The sequence below is a fragment of the Xiphophorus couchianus genome, chromosome 19 (genome assembly GCF_001444195.1).
Source record: "Xiphophorus couchianus chromosome 19, X_couchianus-1.0, whole genome shotgun sequence".
Lineage (NCBI taxonomy): Eukaryota > Metazoa > Chordata > Actinopteri > Cyprinodontiformes > Poeciliidae > Xiphophorus > Xiphophorus couchianus.
The window spans coordinates 13,461,549-13,480,786 of record NC_040246.1 but is presented as its reverse complement, the minus strand read 5'-3'; the positions used below and the strand labels follow the sequence as shown (position 1 = coordinate 13,480,786).

Below are 19,238 nucleotides of genomic sequence, written 5' to 3'. Positions count from 1 at the left end.
AAGCTTCAGCATCAACAGATATGTTCTAACTTGAGACGAAGTGTTGCAAAGTGGGGCATTTTTAATCAGATGTGTGCTAACCACATTAGTTCTCCTGTGTCTCTGTGAAGCTGGCTTCTTCTTGATCTAATTCAAACTGATTGTAGTACAGCAGCTAAAACATGCCAGATGTTACTCACTGCTCCATGCTTTATCACCACTTATTTGACGCCTGGAATATTTAAAAATATTTTCTTATTAATCACGTCCCAGCGATCGGTTTCGCCTCCCGTCTTCGCCCGCCTCACTCTGGATTCTTGTCATGATTCTTGGCATGAGCGTCTGGAAAAAAAAACCCACTGTCCCAGTTTTTCATTAGCGTCAATCACTGGTGTAAGAGGCTGAGAGGGAGGAGAGGAAGAGCAGGAGGAGTAGATGGAGGAGTTGGAGTTTGGATCTCACTCCAGACACTTTGCCCCTCCTTGTCGGAGTGACTGGCAGGTCTTAGACAAGCTGTTGGGCCGGTCAGCTGCTCACTCAGAAAGACAGGATGGCAGGATGTCATGGAGGCCACACACACATGCAGTTATAAGGCTGTTGCAGGCAAATCAAGAGTGCATTTGTGCATTGGAAATGCTCACTGTTTATTTATCTAAATGCTCTGTTATGGCCTCAAGAGACAGACAGACACACTGTGTACTGTCTGATAGTCCTGTTACAGTCTTTTGTTTTAGATAAGGCTACAAATCTGAAGGGAAATCAACCCCAAACAGCCATAACATGGTAATGCTCCAAGTAGGGATATAATATAGACACACAGTGCCTTATAGAGCTTTTTTTTAATAGCCCAAAACAAAAAAGTGCTCAGTTATGAAAGTAAAGAAAAAATCATAAACGGTTTTTAAATCTTTTAACAAATAAAAATGTGAAAAGTGTTGTGCTTGCATGTGACCTGCCCTGTATGATGCTTTATATAATTACAGTTGTTCAGCTTTTAGGGAATGTTTCTAACAGATTTACGTATCTAAAGACTGAAATTCTTCCCAGCAAAATAGTGAGTCCAACAGAGTGACTTTAAACATCCATTTCAAGTTTCAGTGAGGCCATTCCAACATATAAATATGAGTCGATCTGAAACCATTTTGGCAATTTGTTTAGGTTGGTTGTCCAGCTGGAAGATAAACCTCCTTTAATAGCTTTTCTTCAAAGGATTTCCTTTTTTTAGGCTTCTCTCAAAAATCAACCTGGCAGGCAGAGAATCTTCCACACATTTTTGTTTTATCAAAGAGGACGTTCAAACCCTTTGAAAAGTGCACTGTTAGATATTCAAACCCACTTTAAATCTACACACGTGTATCCCTAACCTGGTGTGTTCTTTTGTCTTCATGATGATGGTTTTTGTTCACTAATGTCCTCCAAAAACCTTCTGATGCCTTCATAAAGTAGACTGAGAATATATTTGGGGGTATCACAGTAAAACGGAGAGATAACAATGAAATAAAACTACTGAAAACCATTCAAAGCCATTTGCGAACACTTCACTAAAACACTTTTGAACAGTACTATAAATGCTGGTGTGATCCACAGGTAGCTGGTACATAGAGGGAAATTTGAAAAAGAAAACACCTCCATGGATGTGAAGAAATATCTCTGCAATGCAGCCAATGAAAAATGTTCAACAAAGAGTCCAGGTTACACAGCAAAGCTCTTCAGTTCCCTGAATTAGAATTTTAAATGGACTGGAGAAAATCAAAGTAAATGTTCAGGATGGAAAGCATTTGGTCTTCTGTCACAGTGAGTTCTCTTCATCGTTCTTTGTGCAAACTGCCAAAATGGAAATGAATTTAGATGTATTACACAGCGATTTGAAGATGCAGATAAGAAAAAAAAAATAGAAACAATTAAACAAAAAAGTGCTCCAACTTTTTATTCTTTTCTTTTGATAATTATGTTTAATTAAGACACTGATTGAGGTTAAGTAAAAACATTGTGCTGCTGAAGTTTTATTCTCACAATCTAGTTCAACACATAACATTTTAACCTGCTTTTTGTGGGTTGACCAATGATATTCTAAACAAAGGACACTTTGTAACATAACCTTGCTTAAATGCACACATTTAAAAAACAAACAGAAATGGGGGAAGAAACGAGAAGGTCAGACATAAACGTGGGTGTGATTACTGCCAAAAGCTTTCAGAAGTAACAGGTGCACTAATGGTGTTGACATAAGAATGATCCAAGTAACATTTGCAAATGGAAAAAAAAAACAAAAAAAACAGAGAACAGACTTGATTTTTCTTCACGAATATGAAAGACAATTTAGGTATTTTGATAAAAACTAACTTGTCTGAGAATTTAATATTCTGGTTCAGAGTCAGGTTTCCATTTTCATGTGATACACCCAAATAAAATCCAATGCAGCCATTCATCTACCTTCAGAAGTTACCTAATGGTGAGGAAATTTCCCCTCTGAGGAGAAACAGTAATTAGAGAAGCAGACGACAGGATCCAGGTGGAAGACCCTGTTGACAGGACTAATGTTAGCTAACCTTTATGGATGGCCATCAGTGAAATTATTACAGCCATAAGAAATCTCCTTAGCATAATCGCTTATGGCAATAGTTGGAAAGTCGGTTGCTATTTATGTAGGACAAACAGTAAACATGTGGAAGAAGGTGATTTTGCAAGACGAAAACAACTAAACATAATTAAGAAAATAGTGTCACTACTTGAAAATAGTTTTTCACAGACTCTCTGGAAAATAGCTCAAGCTCAATTAGATTGAACAAAGAATGAGCAGATGTAACATTTCTAGATTTGTAATGTTGGTGGAAACATACTCCTAAAGACTTTAATTGACCCAAAATGTGTTTTTTCAAAGCATCCACTCAGAGGGATTGATTAGGAATTCATACCACATTTTTCTAATTTTTATTTGCAACAGATGCTAAAAAAAGTGTTATATTTTCCACCTATTTTATAATTAAAGTTTGGAATGACTAGAAAATAGTGCTCAGGTGGTTCAAACATGTCACAGCAGGTATTTTTCATTAGCTGTCAAATCCAATACACCTTCACTGACATCACTGACTGTGGGATGCTTTGACCTTCTACTCTCTTTTGCTTTCTAACAGAAAAATTCAAAAGAAACTTTTAGCAGAAATTCAAAACACAAAATGCAAAATACAGCTCTGTCATCAGCGGCATATTTTGGCAGTTTTTGTGGTAATTAAAAAACCCCTAATAACCCATGCTAACTTTTAATCAAGTTAAACCACATAGTTAAAATGCATTAGGCTCGAAAGGGAAACTCTACCTGGAGCTGTGGTGTTGGCAGGGGGACCACTGGCAGGGGAAATTGGTCTTGAGCCCGAACGGGACGGCTGGGACTGAGTGGAGCCTGCTGGGGACCCCACCGGAGAGGGAGAGGGCCCACTCCTCTGGCCAGGGAGGTGGGGGGAGGCATGGGGAGAGAAGGGGGACTGTCCCTGGTTACCGGCGCCTCCCGGCTCTCCTTGGCTGCTACCGCCGCTGCTGCCGTTGGAGGATCCGCCAGCTCCAACAGCCGAGCCCAGGCCGGCCTCTGTCCCAGTGGGGAGGTCATCAATCGAGCCAGAGAGATCCTGGAACGCAAGCAGAGACTTACAGTGAGTATTTGTGAAGCTCATCCAAGCATTTGATGAGAGCTGACAAGCAGCAGGTGGCAAATTTAAATGTAGGCTCAAGCGAGCACATCATTTTCCCAGAGCACGTTATGTCATAAAGAAGAGGCAGCTCTGCAAATATTACTGGAAAAGATTAAATATATGGGCAATAAGTGTCAGAAACATTTAAACTTTAAAGCTTTTATTTCAATGTGTGTAAATTAAAGCTGACTTACATATGACCCTCAACATCCTCAAGAAAATATCTTTATAGTCTCTGTGTCAGTGGTGGAAAATCCTAAACATACCAAAGAACAAGCCAGTAAACTGTCCAGGCTGTGGTGGTAAAAATAAATTGTAATGGGCTTTCATTCAGACCAAGGGTGAGTTCATATTACAGTTTCAATTCCCAGTGGTGAGCGAAGGGCTGTGTACTTATGTGTGTGTGCGCGCGTCTGGGTGTGTGTGCGTGTGCACATTTAGCAGGTAGTTCCCTGTTCTAAAGCAATTCCAGGGAATCCCCCAATAATACTGCTGACACACTGCTGACTGCATAAAAGTGTGGAGCGCCAAAGGAAAGTAAAAGCGGCAGTGATGGAAGTAAAGAGCAGACCAGATGTGAAGTGATGAGATGAATCGTGATGTCTGCCCACCGACCACACATCACACACACATTCACACTGAACTGAGAGGCTGCGGCTCAGCTGTGTGCGACGACTTGGGGAAGTCACCTGTAAATAACCCCTGTTTTTCTGGCTGGTACCCATTAAAGGAAAAAAGTGGAAAGTTGCAAGTGGATGACAGCTGATCCTACCAGCTATACCAGGGCCTGTGGTCTCTTCAGTCACGTTCCACCTGAGCCCTAACTATTCATTGTCAACTCAGATATGTTCTTCAGTCTCCCTGAAATGGAAATGAGCCCTGCTCAACCATCAAAAACATAAACATAATGTTAAGATTTTTTTTCTTTTTACATTTGTATGTGAATTCAGACACAAAACATTGCTTTTTGCATTCATCATACCATCTGTTTTAATAAATGAGGGAACTAACTATTGTCTGAGTAAGTCCATCTGCAGATAGCTGCATTGTTTTCTGGTTGCACAAAATCAGATAGTTAAAGTTGACTATTTAAAGTCATCCTTTCTAGAAGCGTCCCATAAGGTTGAAATCTCAGTCCCATCCTGTATTGTCAGTGTACTTAAGTGATTGTGAAACTAATAAAGTATAAAGTTAAATTTGCAGACAACAGCAGCTATTGGACTTAGAAAAAAATTATGACAAAGCTCACACAAACAATGTTACACAACTATTACTGGAGTTAAGGAATATGCAGAAAGATGTGCACTACAATGTTTTGTACTAGAATGTCAAAAACAGATGGCTGGAAGTATATTTGAATGTGAAAAATAAAATTAAAGGCACGATAACTAAAGAAGTTTCAACTTTAATTTATTGCTTTAAATCTACAGTTGGTGCAACATGTCTACTAATCAGTCAATAACAGGCTCTACCCGAGCAGTTTTTCCAACTAAATAATCTATATAATGTGAAATATTTTTAATGTGAGAACATTATATAATTCTCTAAATTATATGTATTTATTTAATAATCTAAGCCACCGCAAAATTGTGTCTCATTGCATTTTTCATGTTAAATGTACTGAATGTATATGATGACAGAGTTTAAACTAACACTGGTAAAGAAATAAAAGTTGTATGAATAAATAAACATTTCCTTGTTTTAATAAAAGTTGAATATAGATAACTATTTTTATGAAAATGTTGCTCTTCGGGATTAAATCTAAACATTCTATCGGTAAAAACACTGGCAGCTCTGACATACTGCCAGTTTAGTGTCAGAGCAACACAACGTTTCTCATTACAATAACACAATGCAATATCAGATAAATAATGTGACAGCCACCCCCCCACTCCCACCACTCATTCTTTCCATTCATGGTTCCTGGCTTAGCCAGTGGAACAGACAACCAAGTCAGTGTGGCAGCCCGTCCATGCCTGATTGTGTTGGTTAATACGATCTCAACTGTGACACACATAGCCTTTGTTTTCCATCATGCTGCTGTGAGTGCCCACCCGCCCCGACAGCCTGCCAGTCTGTCGCCTGGTATTATCTACCTTCGCTCCGCTGGGCACAACGGCTACTTTCTTTCCTCTCCCTAACTCATGATCTCACTCTCTACTTCAGCCAATCGAGCCGCCCTTTGCACTGAGCTGATTGGCGTCATGCGCTGCCTCCTCCAATGGGGCCGAATGTTGTTTTTTGTCCCACTGGCTGCTTCGGGTGCATGCCATTTGACACGGAGGGGTTACCATGAGAGCTGGTGTGACCGAGGCTTTCCCAAAAAACACCGGGAGCCAGCCAGATGTACAGCTAGGTTGTTAACCTACAGGCTAATTGTGTGAATGGATCGGAATAATTGCATTTCACCTAATTGGGTGCTGTTGCCAGCATTTCCTGTGGCAGTTTAGGGGTGGCAAAATGTGTACGAGTAATTAGTTTAGAGGCTGTTAGGCTCATTTGGATTATACACACACTTGAGCACAGCTGTGTGGCCCAAGACCAAAAAAGTAGTGGTGCTGTTTAACATGCAGAGGTGGGAACGCTTAATGCTCATAGAAGTAAAACTGTAAATACCCTACAGACAGTGAAGCATGATGCATACACAAGCATAAGATTTAATCATTGTTAGTGGCTATAGAGCATTGTTACCTTGGTTCAATATAGAGAATTAAAGCCAGCTATCCAGCTCATGGCAGATCTCAGGATCCAAACACCCAACATTCTGGGGCCCCCATCCAAAGTGGCCCAAATCCAATTTGTTTGGCTCGGGGCTGCAAATTGCTCTGTGCATTGAGTCTCCAAATAGCTGTCAACCACTCCCGCTTGGCGTCCTTTATCGCTTAATTCGCTCCTGGAGCATGTAATTGTCATAATAAGAAAAATATTGAGGTGATAATAACCAGTTACTTTGAGATGCCCCCCACACCCCTCCGCACCTCCACCACTAGATTCAAGACACACAGACACATACATATTCACGTTTTTGCACACACACATTGGGTCAGCTACACATTTCACACAACATTGGAGAGGCAGTCGCTCGTGACCCTTCACCTCACTGGTGTTAGTGCTCCTCTGTTTGTGTGTGCGAGTGTGACAGGAACGCAGGCTGCTAGGCTGTCACAGCAAGACATGCTTGAGCACTGATGTGGCCGAGGGGACAGATGAGGCTTTTTACACACACATCCTGCCCCTCACTCATGCTACTAACCCACACACACACATCCACACTCCAAGGCATCAGTGTGAAGCAGGGAGCTGTCACATCCAGCAGACTGCCCGCCTTCTCCCCTGACCACGGCGCTGATGCTGTCTCCTCTCACAGCACTCTGGGAATTAATCAAAGTTGCTATGAAAGTAGGCAACGAGTGCGTGCGTGTGGGTCGGCGTGTGCGTGCACAAGTGGTTCTTGGTCTAGACAGGGAGGAGCCAACATTTACAGTTTCCTACAGGGTCCAGGAAGATGGAGAGACTACGACTTCCCTTGTCTCTCATTTTCTACATCAAGTGTCTATTTTCCTGTCTCGATCTGTCTGTCCCAGTCAGAGGCGTTAAATGGCTCAGAGCTCTGCAGCAGATGGCTAGCCGGTTAACTAGAGCCTGAAACACAAACATAAATACAGCAAGTGAGCGCTGTGAGGGGACATCACTTCAACACGACCAGGCTTTTGACTGCAAAACCCGAAAAATTTACTTTCACTTTCAATGTATTTAACATTGCATGCAAAAGTATTCATATCTAGTTTCTTACATTTTGTCATGCCACAAACCTGGGTGATGGCATATTTAACTAATCAATCAAATCCAGACTTAGGGTTAGGGTTAATCCAGACTAACCCTAACCCTAACCCTAGTTCAAAATCTGCGGAATCACTGGATGGATTTTCACAAATGCAATCTATCCAATCTGATCAAGCATTAACTGCTTTACAAAGAATGTAGAGTGGATTAACGCAAATGGTCGAGACATTCCCCAAAATGCTGTAATTATATTTTGCTGTAATTATAGCAAAATATAGTTCTACAAAGTATTGATTCAGAACTTCTGAGAAATTAAATCTTTACAGCTTATCTTGAAAGCATTTTTGGGTCCCTCATTTCCATGCATAGGTTTGGCTTTACATTTTTTTAAAACATGCAGAGTGAAAAGATTAAGCAGGTCCAATCTATATGTGGCAGACATCTAGTAATGAGCACAACATAAAATAATCATATAGTATAGTGAAACTATTTTTAAACTCGGCATGAACAGGTAGGTCTTAGAAACCTGTATCTATTGTAAAACCGCAAAATCCATAATAACCTTTCATAACATCAAACACATAGCTGCTGCAAATGATGCAATGTACATTGAAAAAACAGAGCTCAGTAGACAGTTTTATTCTCTGGGTAAATACAATGATATAAACTGTAATTAACTCCAATAGCTATCGTTTGTAGGCCTGAGGGACGGGTCTTCTTGTGGCAGCTCTGTGCTCATTTATCGACTCCGGCCGCTGTACTTTCTATTTTTATAGTGCACTGGAGACAGCGAGGAAATGCTATTACAAAGGCGTTATTCTTTAAATTCTTACCCCCGTACCGTCGATTGAGGCGAAAACCAAATGAAATGCCGTGCAAATGAATCCAAATGGACTGCTGAATGCTTCTATGTGTGTGTATGTTTTAAAGAGGGTTTTAATGCAACGCCCCATGCAGAGCCCTGGCTGTAATACCCTTCAATAAATGCTATTAAGCACAGAAAAGAAAGCAAGAGACTTTGTGCAGCAGAAATTTTAGCAGACGCCCTCATTATAATTTATTTTTTCACGTCAATCACCCGGAATGTTTACAAAGGCTGAAGTTATGATGATAATTAGTGTTCACGATGATGAGAAGTGATAGAAATGATGGTTGTTTCAACTATGACATTTTCATCAACATGTGTCTGAAAAACAACAGTACCGCATCTTGTACTATGGCTTCAATATTTTTGTTATTATATGTTGATAGGACTGTGGAAAGAGGATGTGTGGAGAAAAGAGTCTCTAGAACTTCCAGAGGGTCTCCACAAAGCACAAAACAGACTAAGAAAAGATGAGATGCTCAGTGTGCTTGCCAAAAAAGCACCCCAACACGTGACTGAGCATGTTAGCGTGCCAACCCATGAGCCTCTGGATTATTCACTGAATTCCAAAGAGAAAATGGTTTAGTCTCAAGTACCTCAAGTCTTTAGACCCCATTTAAGCTTGAATGTATAGGTTTCCCACTGAGAAACACAACATAAGAGAGAGTACATGTCAAAGTGTTAAACCAGGTAACTCACCACGGTCATGCTGCTATTCAAAGTGCTCCACACTGCAAACACTAAAAGCCCCTATGAGTTCAGTAAAAATGAAAGAAAATGGTTTGCCATGTTCTCAAATGGGTATAAAGTCAAATAGTTAGCAGGGAGAAAAAAACCCCAGAACTGTACTGTACTATTTTTATGATGCAAAAATGGCTTAATCATTTTGTACATAAACAACAACATCCATTAAAAAAACTACATTATTGGATGTTAGATTGTTCTTAGAAAACCTGCATTAAAAGTGTTTGTTTTTCCTGGAACAATGTCTGCTTTAACTGAAGAGGAACATTTGTGCAGCAACATAAAGGTAGTTTGCTATTATTTTCCTTTCCCTGCCTTTAAACACTTTACAAAGCCCAGACTCTTTGTGATGCTTCTGCTTCTTGATCAGAACAAAAAATGTTTTCTACAAGCAACTCTGAGACAAACTCAGTAGTGTGGATATCTTACTTGCGAATCATAAAAAGTCATTAAATTGGGTGTTGATGCTAAGATCACCTCATTACATTAGTAATTGTTGTTGTTTCTCAGGAGGCCTCCTTGTGTGAAGTCTGCCCCCCCTCATAAAGCTTTTTGTAATGTTCAAATATGGGTACAATGCTCTAAAGGCACATCTGAGGCAGTATTACTTATAAGCTAATAAAGAAAACAAAAAATCAAGTACTTCTAGTAACTAAACTAGGATTATAGTAGGCTTGATATTACAGTGAGTGGCAGTTCTGCTTCCTTACTTTTAGTTTTCATTTCATTCAATTTCTAAGAACACACCAACTTTTCAGGAACCGGGCTCTAGATTGAAATGGTAGATATGCTAATTGCAATATTGTTTTTTCAGTCATATGACCACTCAAAGCATTATCACAAATATCGAAGTAGAGAACATCAATATTGAAAGGAACTAGATGGATTACAAAAAAATATTAGTGCCATGCATTTAGACTTTATGTTAGTTAGATATCTGGTAATAATTTCACTGCTTAATTCAACAAAAAATGTTTTAGGATTGTATTACCATGTTTTGGCAAAATTATTAAAATAAGCTATTTTATTGCTAATAATCCAGAGGCAGCCACATGTAACTCTTTCAATAAAAACATGTTGTTTTACTGATGCTTCACTTATTGGTGCTACAGCTGAAGTAAAAGGTGACTCAAAGCAGCTAAACAAATGACATTCATCTTCAAGTTAATGTGGATTAATCACTCTGAAGTTTGTAAACAGAGTGGAAGACTTAATTTTTATGACTGTGTTAAATTATGAACAAATTGTCAAGAAGCCTACACAATGTTCACTTAAATGCCTCTGGGTACTTAAGCACCACTGAAGAAATAGAAAAAACAAAGAATTCTACTTTGAGCAAACTAACAATACTATTAACATCCTCTGTGACACCTTTGAATGGCTTCACTAAAATGCGAAAGTTGGTTTGGTGTAATGTGAATCTTTTTTTTTAACAATGAAGCTAAACAAATGATTAAACTGTCGATGTTATATTAATAGAGGGTAAACTTTATGTAGAATGAGAAAGTCTGGGAACTGTTTGTATCCAAAGATGGCCCGAGGGTTGTAGCACCCCCGAAAGGATGCTATAATCTTTGATCTGCAAACTGAGATACTGCTAATCCGGTTAAAATAGTAGATTTTAATTTCTTTTCATTGAGGACACCACATTTTTAGAGGCAAAGCAGAAAGGCAAAGACCTCCCATTTTCTGAACTTTTCAACATCTATCAGGCCAAACTAATTCTCCACAATTTACTTTCTAATGCACGTCGTCCACTCACCGTCTTTCCTTTACACCAACACACACTCTCACTCTATTTGTTCTGCTCACATTGGTTTTGCTAATGTTTTTATTTATGGCATTCCAGCATGACATCCCACCATCCCCTCACCCTCTCCTCACCTCTCCATTCACCCAAGAGGGAGCTGAAAACTACGCATGACACAGAAAGTGTGGGGGTGCACAGGGGTGTGCGTGTGTGTGCATGAGAAAAGACAGAGGGATGGAAGAAGAGGAGAAAAATAAAGAAATAAATAGGGGCCCAAATTCCTCATTTCTAATTCAACTGCTCGTTCAGCTTAACCTCTCTCTCCTCAGCAATTAAAGCGCACGCCACATCCTTCACGCTGCGTACAGCCGAGGCTAAATAATGCAGGGGGCATCCAGCGCCCGCATCCTTTATCATCCCAAATGACAGCCATTTGCATATCTCCCCAGTCAATTAGAGCGCGGCGGAATAATCAGCCCATAATTGGGGGAGAGCGTCGGTAATCACCCGCCCTGGCACACCGACAGGGCCATTGGAGGAGTTGGGTTGGGGGCGGGGGTGGGTTGTGTCGGGCTAAATTCATGTGTGTGTGTCACAGGGAAGACAGCCCACCGAGTGCAGACTTCAAACTAGCACGTCCAAACAACCATTCTAACTTTCCCTGGGTTCGTGCATTTGCTCTCAGTTCCACTAATTTGCAAATATTTGCACCTATTTGACTCTTGCAGATTATTTCCATGTGATATTTTTCATCCAAATGGGCCAGGAAGTCATTTTTATAGCGTTTATGTGATTCATGAGTGACAGTTTTCATTACCGATGCCCTTCATTCTGAAATATTACCAAATGATAATGTCTTCCTATTTCAATGAATGTGAAAACCAACATCTCCTTCATTGCGGCTTTTGCATACTGTTTAAAGGCTTAAAATTATGAAAGTCAATAGCAGGGATGCTGTAATGCAAAACAAACTAAAAACATTGACCTGGTTTTTATAAATGGGGCTTTTTTAAAATACATTCTTAAAAAGTTAAACAAAAGATGATTGTTTTCCACTGTAGTGCTTCATTTGTGGAAATGTCCCTGCCTGCAGGTTTTAGAGATACTAGCTTAATTGTACATATACACAAGCAGCCCAGTGTGGTGCCCGTAGTTGGTCGCTCCCTCTGAGTTACAGTTTCAAAACAAACACGGTGGATAAAACATCTGCATCACTGTCAAATGAGGCAGATTATTACCCCCAAGTACTGAAGTGGCCTAAGATTTAGAGGCACTTCAGGTGACTTTAAATAGGCTACAAACGATGTATGATGTGCATCTGCAGAGACGACAGCCAGGGGCCACTGATGAGCTGACAGCAAAGACAAAGCCAGTTGATTCCACTCTGTAAAGTTAAGACAGGATGTCTGCCTACTACGGTTTCTACTGATTAAATGTTTGAGGGATCTTTGATTGCTTGATTAACATTGTCCCTTCTTGTGTTAACATAAGTTCATTTTACTTCATTCTGTTTTTAACTACTTGTCATTGTATAGATCATGTTAACCCCCAAAGGAATGCAACTTAAATAAATAATACACTTGTAAGTTACATAGAAATTACTATTTAGGTAGAAGCGGGTTATTGTTTTTAAATGTTTGTTTTAATTTATTTTAGGTTCATTGTTATTCAATTTGACATTTTATTAATTTCAGTCATTCTGGAGGTGTCACTTTTTACATAATTCAAACTTTAATGTGCAAATATTTCTTTAGACTGTATTTTATATTGTGATATGCAATAAATGTGATAGTTTATCATATAAAAAATAAATGCATTTTTGTGAAGAACTTGGTGTTCAGATTATTTCATGAACCAAATGAACTTGTCAACTGATTTATGGGGAAAAAAGTCTTTGCTGACATTAAGCAAGTGATTGTTTCTAAAGATTAGCCAAAGGTGAGAGATTTTTTTTGGTTGAACTGATATCGAATGTGTTTCATCATGTTTGCAAGTCTCCGGTGAGAGCTATTAAAATCCTAGTCCTCTGCTTTCACATAGCAACAAAGAGCAACATTAAAAACAGCCAAGAACAACAGAAGAATGAGCGCACTCGAACACCTGAGGGGGAAAAAAAATAAAAAATTCTGCACTTCGGACAATCAGAGCTCTTTTATGGGAAGTTTCCAGGACAGCTTTGAAGTGCGATGGCTGCACAGCCTCTGTGTTTTCCTGCTGAAAGAGGAAGGACTTTTTTTTGTAAAACAACATTTCCTTTAATACTCTGAAACCTCGATTCCTCAGATGCTCTGGTGTCGTCCTCTGAACATGACAAATAAAAGGGACGACTTAAGAGAGGAAGAAAAGAGCTGGCTTGACAGTGACGGGTGCGGTGGAGGTGAGCGTGTGAAGGAACATCAGAAGAAACCCAGGCAAGGTTAGTTCCCATCTGCAGCTCCATCCTTTTGTGTCTCCCCAGCTGCGTTCTTTTTCCTCCCTCATGTTTTTGTATTTACTTTACCCAATCGAGTTCAGTGCTGGCCAGCGCTGCCTCTGCGCTGTTTTAGCCTCACTGCTGCTTTGGAGAGATGAAACAAATGCTGTTCACTTGTGGTTTTGATAGAAGTGGAGGTAAGAGACTGAAAGAATTGGATTGGGAAGGAGGCAAGGACAGTGCAGGGAATGGCAATGATGGTTTGCCTTGATTTAACCGGTATGGTGCACTTCAGTCTATTACAAACAAAAGGGGCAAAAAGACCAAAGCTGAGGCAAAGCAGCTGAAACACAATAAAAAAAGCTTCTTTTGGAAGAGTAAAGTTGACACACAACACAAGAATTGGGAGCATTTTGAAGCATCTCTCACTGTCCGCAACGGATGGAAACATTGATTTCCTTTTTACTTTTTCTTTTTAAAGGAGGTGTATCTCCCTGTCAGAGCCCCATTCCACTGCTCTCAGGGGATCTGTGGCATTTCCTGCCAGCCGTACTGCCCTATTCTGCAGAGACTTATGCATCACTGTCAAAATGACTCCGATCAAAAAGAGGGAGTGGGAAAAGGTAGGGAGGGATAAAGGAAGGAGGGGAGGCTGACTTGATCAGAGCAACACAAGGCGATTTCCCCCCATTGGACGTTCCGCCTGTCAGTGCGTCTGCTTTGGTAATCCATCAGTATGAGCTGGTGATCAATAATGGGAGTGGTGAAATTTTGAGTTATATCTTATCCTCGTTTGTCTGCATTAGTGATACAAAACAGAAAAATTAAAACCTTACTCTTCTTCTGCTTAGATGTAAGGAAAGAATTTTAAAAAGGAAGCATTTGCTTACTGTAGTGGCATCTTATGAAAGTCAAGTCTCTCTTGCGTTGTTACTAGTTTGGGCACAGCTTCTGACTTCATCTGGTAGAGTAACTGTTGAGCTAAAGGAGTTTGCTAATAAAGAGTGTTAGTCAGTTGAGTCAACGACACTGAGGCAGCATATCCCTGGTGTATCTGGTAAATTAACATATGTTAGTCTGAGCCTTTAACCTGCATCACACATGTCAGGTTAAGTGTGACAATGGATTGCTGGACTCAATCTTTGGATATATTTGTCAAAAGAATCATGTTTTCTGAATAGAAAAGGTTACGATAAGATAGTATACCGATGACCAGCTGTGGAAGAGGGTTGTTTGAAGAATAATTTGTATTATTAAAAAGAGAGAGCAAACCTAAATTCAGACCTAATTCTACTCTATATAGAGTTTTTTTTTTAAAGCGTAGTTTGAGATTTATGAAACCTTTATTGACTTTGTGACAAAGGGCCAGAGAGAAATAATGCTTCTTCAGCTAATTGCCACATTAATATAAAAGTAGCACTGAAACCGTAATATACAGGCGGATCAAACCTGGAGGGGGAAATTTTATATGGATCACACTGTCTTTAAAACATAATGGTAGTTTGTTACACACTTAGTTGGAACTGAACTTATAACACTTTCCTAGTAATGACTCAAAGCACTTTTTAATAGAGCCACATACACCCAGTCAAACTCACACAGATTTGTACACCACTAAGCAGATCGGCATGCAACATTATCATCAAGCTTATTTGTATAGAATATTTCAGACGAAGCTGGAACTTAACCCACAACTTTCTGATTGTAAGATAACCACTTTTCCCACTGAACCACAATCACCCTGTTGTTTTGTGACAAGAGATTTCTCTGGTTGCATAAAGAATTGAGTAACACACTTCCCTTCCCCCCACCTGCTGCTGCACCCTGCTGACCAGTGTCTGAAAGAAGGCTATTGCAAGTTTACCTTGTTTATAAGATGCAAGTTTGGCTGTTTGGAAACATTTCATGAGACAGTCATGGTGTAGAAATGAAAGGATCACCACATGTCACTTCTGTTAAAGTAATGCTGTTTTAAAATCAATTTCAGTGTCAAAGTAGAGAAGTTGCTGACTACACACTACCTATACAGCTAACTGACGGTTTGGTATTTGCTAATATACTCTATACAGAGCAGAAAAGCAAAAGGAAGTATTATTTGTTGTAGAAGAAGACCATATTTGAAAATGTCTTCTGAAGATAGTATTTTCTTCTACATTTTTTTATAGGTGTATGTAATAAAAGGAAAAAGTGAGAACACATACATGGTCAGGGAGAACATGCAAAGACCTTAGTTTGCAGCAAGCCACCAGTACTAGTTGCACCACTGTGCAACTCTATTATAATATTATATAAATTAATATAATAAATAATAATATTATAAATATACACTATTTGAGCAGAACTGGGAATAATCGGTTTTCTGTTTTAAATTAACAAAAACTAGCTCATATTGTAAAACTTTCTTGTACATACTGTGATGTCATCATGTTGTGGGCTTTCTACTCAACGTTTTTACGCAGTAATAAGCTCACATGGGCCCAGTCCTAATGTATATTATTCTCATTTGATGTTGAATAAGTACGGAAAACCAAACCCACACAGAAATAGCAGGGGCGTTCTCAGGACAGCCCCTTCGCCCGCAACGTCAGGCAGCATTTTAGAGAGCTCAAACAAACTTTTTAACGGCAAAAACAAATTGGGCTCGCCATCAAAGGGACTTTTCAAAACCCCACAATTTCTCTCTGCCAGTTCAAAAGAACGCTGGTTAGTATAAACAAGCATGGAGAATTCACAGCGCAAGAGATATTGTAGGAGGTACAAATGGCTAGAGCTTCGCCACAACAAAGGCAGAGGAGAGCGAATGGAGGGTCGTAATTCATCAAACACTCAACAAAAGCGAGTGTGACTGACTGGCCATGACGGAAAAAAATAAAACAAAAAAATAACTTCTCCTTTAATTGGAGCAGGGGTTTTTTTCTCCCTCAAATCTACTTCATCCATTGTTTTTCAACCTCTGTGTTTTTGTTTGATCTCTTCACTTCACCTCCTTCATACCTTTTTTTCCCTACCCTTCTCTAATCAGTTTCAGGGAGAGGAACTCAGAGGAAACTAAAGAAAACAGGGTTGAAGGAAAGAACGGAAAGTTTTAGGAGGAGGAAAAAAAATCTCTAGGACCTTTATGGCTTGAGATTTCTTAACAAACAGGCAGCCAGGCAGGCGCGGGCCTTGCTCTGCATACCGTCTTTCCATCTACCTCGGGCAAAATCTCATTTGTCAGGGATTCAGTGGAAGACTAGAGGAAAGAGGGAAAGAAATCGAACAAGAGCGGCAGCAGCAGCAGCGGATCCCAGCCCGCCCCTCGGCCAAGCCGTCATTAGCTATGCACAAGACAAACTGCTGACACAAAGTCACACAGCGTGCCGATCAGGGGCTTGTGGGTAGGCAGGAGGAATCCATCCCTCCATCCCTCCACCTGTCTATCGACATCCCCGGCTCTCCCTTGTCCGCCTCCGGTTTTTGCAATTACAATCAAACGGCAGCATCCAGGCCCCGGAGCACTGACTGACGTCTTGGATTAACCGAGATGTAGAGAGGCCTTGAGATGATATGTGTGCGGGCGTGTGTGTGTGTGTGTGTGCATGTCTCTTTTTCTCTCTCTCTCTCTGTCTGTCAGCTGCTTTGTTAGTGTGTGTATGTTGTCTCACCATCAGCATTGATGTGTGTGTTTTCTGTGCTCACTTGCTTCTGTCTGTATATTGAGGATTTATGTAAATGACAGTGAAGGTGTTATGTATAGATAAAAATAACAATACGTCATGCTTTTCAATTAAAGCCCAGTGTTGATACTTTGATTTAAAAAAAGTACAAAATTGATTCCATCAGCAATTTAACGATTTTTGACAATTGAAAAACACGCTCCAATATAATTTGCAAAATAACACCTCTTTCTCCTCTGACATTTTGCAGAAAGCCCTGAGCAGTAATTTTCAGAACAATCTGCATCCTACATTTTGAAGATACAACAAACCGAGATATGGGAGAAATGTCATGAAAAGTGACAACACAACCAAATCTAAAAATCTGACAATAAGAAAAGAAATCACAAAGCTGTCAGAAATGAAAAAAAAGGGAACAGGCACATGCACCCTCTGAATTAACTTCACGGCTGCGCTGCCACAGTCGAGCAGGCAAACACGCAGCCGTACGAAGAAAAAAAAAAGCTCCTCAGAAGCCAACGAGTAAAGTGTGAGGAACAAAAACACGTCAATCTGCTTCATCCAAAAAAGAATCAGAGCTGCTCCGCCGTGTCCTTTGAGAGATCGTTTTTTTAACTCTTCCCTGCTCCACGTCGACGTCATCCGTCAGAAGATGACAAATGTGACATGACAGCTCCGCTCGGGAAGCTGCAGACGGAAAACTACTCACAGCCAGCACAGTCTGCACGAAGGGGAAGTTTCTTGGAAACAGCATTTTTAAATAAGCGTGTGTTCTGAAAATGCGATAAAGAGGTTAAATAAAAAGTCTATTTGGCATCACAGAGTTATAATGTTGAATTCAATAAGGGCAATTAAACTTTTCATCCATCCATCCATCCATCTTCTTCCGCTTATCCGAGGTCGGGTCGCGGGGGTAGCAGCTTCAGAAGGGAGGCCCAGACTTCCCTCTCCCCGGCCACTTCTTCCAGCTCTTCCGGGGGTATCCCGAGGCGTTCCCAGGCCAGCCGAGAGACATAGTCTCTCCAGCGTGTCCTGGGTCTTCCCCGGGGCCTCCTCCCGGTGGGACGTGCCCGGAACACCTCACCAGGGAGGCGTCCAGGAGGCATCCTGACCAGATGCCCAAGCCACCTCAACTGGCTCCTCTCGATGTGAAGGAGCAGCGGCTCTACTCTGAGTCCCTCCCGGATTAAACTTTTAATTTAAGAAATTTACAAATTGACACATGGAGCCCTCAGGAATTTAAAATAAGAAAAAAAAACCTTTGCGGGCTCAACAACATGAATTGCAACAACTTTTGTGAGTTTTTTCTTTCAATTGTATTTTTAGCATGTTTTGTCCCAGCAAAGAAAACAGTATAGTGGGTCCGGCTGCCGTATAGTGTCAGGGCAGACGTCCAGAACAAAAGCAGAGTAAGATAATCCCACTGTTACATAATCCAACTTTATGACATTAGAAGCATTTATTTCAGGCAAAAAAGTAAACAGGCAGCAACATTTATTAAAGAGAAAGTTGATAATTGAGAGAAGAAAAGCTGACTAGAGAAACTAGTGAAACAGTTAAATCTGCCTAAACTTGCCAAAACTCTGCACTGATTCTGATTCAGAACTCAAACATGCCATTGTGCATATTAACACAATTATTTGAGCTGAAAAGTAATTTTCTAGTGAAAAAAAGCAGATACAGTAAACAGCCAACGTATAATCAAATGTATTACAATTTTCCTTAATAACATTCTTAAGGCTTAAAGTCATTCTAGTGAGATTTAAGAGAAAAAGTCAGAGTCTATAGATTTACACAGAGCATCCAGCCTCGAACCTTCATCATTTGTTTCTGAATAATGCAAAACAAGTAGCTAAAAGAAGACTTCTAAATAAGAATGCCCAATGTATGGAGGCAGAAATGTTTTCTGCTTTTTAAAAAAAAATGTTTAAGGTTGTGAAAAACAACAGGTTGAGTAGCTAAGAGAATTTTATGAAGGTAATGATGTTTACAAACTACAGATGAACCAATCAGACATTTCGTAGCCGATATTGAGTTTTCTTTTTTTGTTTTGCCTTTATTTTTTGTATTATAGTTTTTTCTGTCCTGCTGATTCTGATCCCATTTTTTTAACATTTGGATAAGAGTAAGAAATGTGTGTTTTGTTGACATAATAATTTTGTATTCAGCAGAAAATGAAGGTATCCCAGGACACTTATTGAAATCATCAACATACCTACTGTTAATAGATTAAACATAGTGGAAGTTCCAAGTTTTGATACATTTAATAGAAGAAAAAAGTTCAGGTTTTACAGTTTTTTACTTGCCAATCACCAAAAATTATCTAAAGACCTCTGATGGACTGGCACATCTTTGCTTACTA

The 19,238-nt window shown here is 40.0% G+C and overlaps 1 protein-coding gene and 1 long non-coding RNA gene across 4 annotated transcripts in view; one reads left to right on the top strand and one right to left on the bottom strand.

The window, feature by feature from the left end:
- The window catches only part of LOC114134312 (AT-rich interactive domain-containing protein 1B-like), a 195,364-nt gene that overhangs the window by 60,664 nt on the left and 115,462 nt on the right, over positions 1-19,238 (bottom strand). For all 3 annotated transcript variants that reach the window (XM_028000831.1, XM_028000833.1, XM_028000834.1), the window contains exon 5: positions 3,296-3,602. In XM_028000831.1, coding sequence (XP_027856632.1) covers positions 3,296-3,602 — 307 coding nt within the window. The remainder of the gene's footprint in view (positions 1-3,295; positions 3,603-19,238) is intronic.
- LOC114134313 (uncharacterized) lies at positions 3,536-17,721 on the top strand. The gene is made up of 3 exons (XR_003593368.1): positions 3,536-3,626; positions 13,091-13,223; positions 17,127-17,721. It is a non-coding gene; the product is annotated as an uncharacterized LOC114134313 (long non-coding RNA).